Genomic DNA, 3348 nt, shown 5'->3' on the forward strand with positions numbered 1-3348 from the left:
TGAAAGAAGGCTTCCTGCCTTTGCAACAATATCTAGAATGTTTTGTGATTTATATAATACCTCAGATAAGTCAATGGTACATTCAGGACTGGTAGGTTCAAAGGGGGAACTGGAGATGTTAAACAAGCTCTGCCACATTTACTAGGATTCTCAATCTCTGATTACCAGTTCCCATTCATAGTCTTAAAAAAAAAAAAAAAAAAGTATTCAATGAAATGCAGTCCGGGCAAGCCTGAATCTCAGCAACAGCTTAAAACAAAACAACAACTCTCTCCCTCACTCTTCCCACAACAACTCTCTCCCTCATTCTTCCCAGCTAAAGTGGAAACTGTGAATTGTTACAACTTGACAAGACTTAGACTCACCTAATTAAAAGTCAGAGAGGTTAGATTTTAGAGTTTCAAAGCCCAATGTCAAAACAGCATACCTTTTCCATGCCTGAAGTTTCTAATAAACAATTTCAGCTTTATTAAACAAATGAGACTAAAGACAATAAAGAATTTATAAAATTCTCACTCAATATGGGAATCACAACTTTTGGTTAACACAACTTCATCCTGGGATAAAACATAAACCCCTTTAAATCAAGCAACCTACAATTCAGTCCTAGTATATGCATCGAGCAGGCACAAGAAAAAAAATTAAGCAACGGAACAACTAGTAAGCAACACAACATATCCAGGAACAACTTGCTTCTGTGCTCAAGAACTGCACAGCAAACTTAACCAGGCACATTTTTTTTTCCAGGTTAATTACACCTTACAGGAAGCAAAAGCTAAAACCCACAGACCCTTCCTGCTGGTATTAGTCACTTCATAATAAAAATTTTAAAGCCAGTACTAAAGCTTCCTTCAGGATAATCATTTTTGTCCTAGCAACGTTACAAGCCAAGATGGGGTGCCCTTCTGGGAAAAAGTATCTTGGGAATGGTAATGGGAGCTCCCTACATAACTTCTGACCACAGTCTCAATTTGCCCAGTATCAGTCATCTGTCTAATAAGTGTTCCAAAACCTGTAATTAGTACAAATGCACAGTAGGCACTATTCCACAAATTGAGAGACGGCATTTGAATGGAACTGTGTAGAGCGCTTAAGGAAATCCCTTTTTTTTTTTTTTTTAAAGAGGCTAAAAAAAGTAACATGAGAAAATGGGTGGGAACAAACCAACAGCCCCTCTCCTTCCCGCTCTCTCTAGCCGGTCTCCTCTCGCCTGCCTCAGTCAACTGTTGCTGAACAACAGAACAAGACCCATTCTGGGTTCCTTGCGCAGATGTGGGGCTTTTGCGGATGGCAGAGGTGATTTCTCCAGGCAGAAGCTGGAGTTTAAACTCTTCCTGGACGGATTGTTCTGGGCTGAGCTGCAGAAGAGGATCAAGCAGCGGGCGATCAACCCAGGTCCCTCCCTCTCTTGACGGTCTCTCCCCTCCCCTCGCCTTCAGTAAGGGGGGAAAAAAGCGCACAGCTTTCCATCTCTCTACTCCTTAAAAAATGCTCTTGCGGAGCCACCGCAAACAATCTTTCCACGGCAGCAAAGAATTTTGCAGCGAAGGGCTCTCCGATCCGAAGCAGAGAAGTGAAATAGGTGCCCAAGGGCAATTTTAATTGTCTAACCCGGCCCGATTTCCTAAGAGGCGGCAACGCGGGGCGGGGAGAGGGAGGCAGCTCCGAGAGGCAACAGGGGGCAAGCGGCGGCAGAGAAAAGGACCAAAGCGGCGAGATCCCAGCCCCGAACCCCGAGAAGCTTCTGCAAAAAGGTCTCTGGGGCTACTCCCACCGTTCACCGGGAGACGTTTGCGAATCATATATGCAGCCAAAATGGCGCTGAGAATAAAAATATAATTTAAAGGCAGGTCGCCATATTGTAAACAGAGAGGTAGAGAAGAGGCGGACTCGAAAGACACCCTCCATGATTTCTTCTACAGCCGCAAGTGCCTGGGCGCTGGGTTTCCGGAGTCTGAACCAAGGCAGCTCCGGCGGCCGAAGGCTCCGCGAACCCACCCCGAGGAGAGCCCAGCACGGCAGGAGCCCGAGGGCGACAGGCGCGCGGGCAGGCGAGCGGCATAGGGCCCGGAGCTCCTCCCCTTCCTCCCCCGCCACCGCCGGCCTTGCCCTGCCGGCTCTGTCCCGGCTCCCCAGCGACTTCCAGTCCCAGTTGGGACTCTCCTCACTCCTCCCAACCCCCACCCCGGGGTCCGGACCCATCGCTGCTCCTCCCCCCCACAAACGGCCAGATCCCGGCAGACAGCTGGGGGCGGGGAGGCGCTCACCCCAGCGGCTGCAGAAAAGTCAGCTAGCGGCTGCAAGCGCCCGTTATTTTGGCAGGCAGGGGTAGGCCAGGTGAAGGAATGTGCCGAGAAGGGTCCGCCAAGAGGCTCCAAAGAGGTCCCTTGACCTTACCAGCACTGGAGATGGAAGGCGGCCGGGCAGTGGTCACAGCACAGGAGATCACCACCTTCTTTGCAGCTATCGCAGCTGTCGTGGTTGGTGGCCCTGCCGCTTCTCCGGGGCTCCTTCTCAGGCTTCCGACTCCGCTTTTCTGCTTCGTCCGTCTTGGGGGGAGCCAGTAGAGCTTGGATTTGCTGCACACACATACAAACGGCGTGTGTGCACACTCGGAGGTCCCGGGTTGTCCGTCGCCCCCCCGGCGCAGCTTCTCCGTCACCCACCCTTCTCCCCCCTTTTGTCCTTCTTCCTCCCATCCAGGCTGCTCTCAGAACCTCTTAGTCCCCGGAACCAGGGGGGAGCCCACCCTAACCGTGTTCCTGCAGCACAACAACGAGAACAGCTTCTTCCAAATGGGGAGGATCAGGGTAGGGGGATGGGGAGAGGGTGCGCGGTTCCCTGCTCGCCACTTCCTTGTATGGACAGTGGGGGACTCCAAAGCCAGGCTCGGGAGAGGCCTGAAGCCCGGTACCCGGACGTGCTGGGGGAAGCACAAAGAGGGCCGACAAGAAGGGGGTGGGGAGGCCCGCCGGTGCAACGAGATGGAGTGGGTTGGCGCCTCGGGAGAGCAAATCGAGGGCGGCGAGTAGGTGAAACTGCTGCAAATGTCCTCGGAGGCTGAGCTCAGCTCCCCGAATTGCAAAGATGGGAGGGAGAATCTGGTGAGAAAGAACCCCCCTCCCCTGGCCTTCTTGCGCTGCGAGCTCAGGACCGGCTTTGTGGGGCGGAGGTTCCCTCCCGACGCTGGGGGAAGGGGATGAGGAGGGCTACTCTTACCTCCATCAGCCCCCCGGACGTGTCCAAGTCGTACACGATCGTCTTGGTCTCCATTTTCTCCCACATTCATCCACCTCCCGGGCTGGGCGCTTTCTGCTCCGGCCCCTCCCACCCCGGGGGGAGGGGGGA

The 3348-nt window shown here is 53.0% G+C and overlaps 1 protein-coding gene across 3 annotated transcripts in view; it reads right to left on the reverse strand.

The window, feature by feature from the left end:
• The window catches only part of PHF12 (PHD finger protein 12), a 37593-nt gene extending 34245 nt beyond the window's left edge, over positions 1–3348 (reverse strand). For all 3 annotated transcript variants that reach the window (XR_003043924.1, XM_006925022.3, XM_006925021.3), the window contains exons 1-2: positions 3220–3348; positions 2398–2579 (exon numbers count right to left, since the gene is read on the reverse strand). Coding sequence is in view for 2 of the 3 variants with exons in the window: in XM_006925022.3 (XP_006925084.1) it covers positions 2398–2579; positions 3220–3285 (248 nt within the window). In the remaining variant the exon portion in view is untranslated. The remainder of the gene's footprint in view (positions 1–2397; positions 2580–3219) is intronic.

The sequence above is a fragment of the Pteropus alecto genome, unplaced genomic scaffold (assembly GCF_000325575.1).
Source record: "Pteropus alecto unplaced genomic scaffold, ASM32557v1 scaffold98, whole genome shotgun sequence".
Lineage (NCBI taxonomy): Eukaryota > Metazoa > Chordata > Mammalia > Chiroptera > Pteropodidae > Pteropus > Pteropus alecto.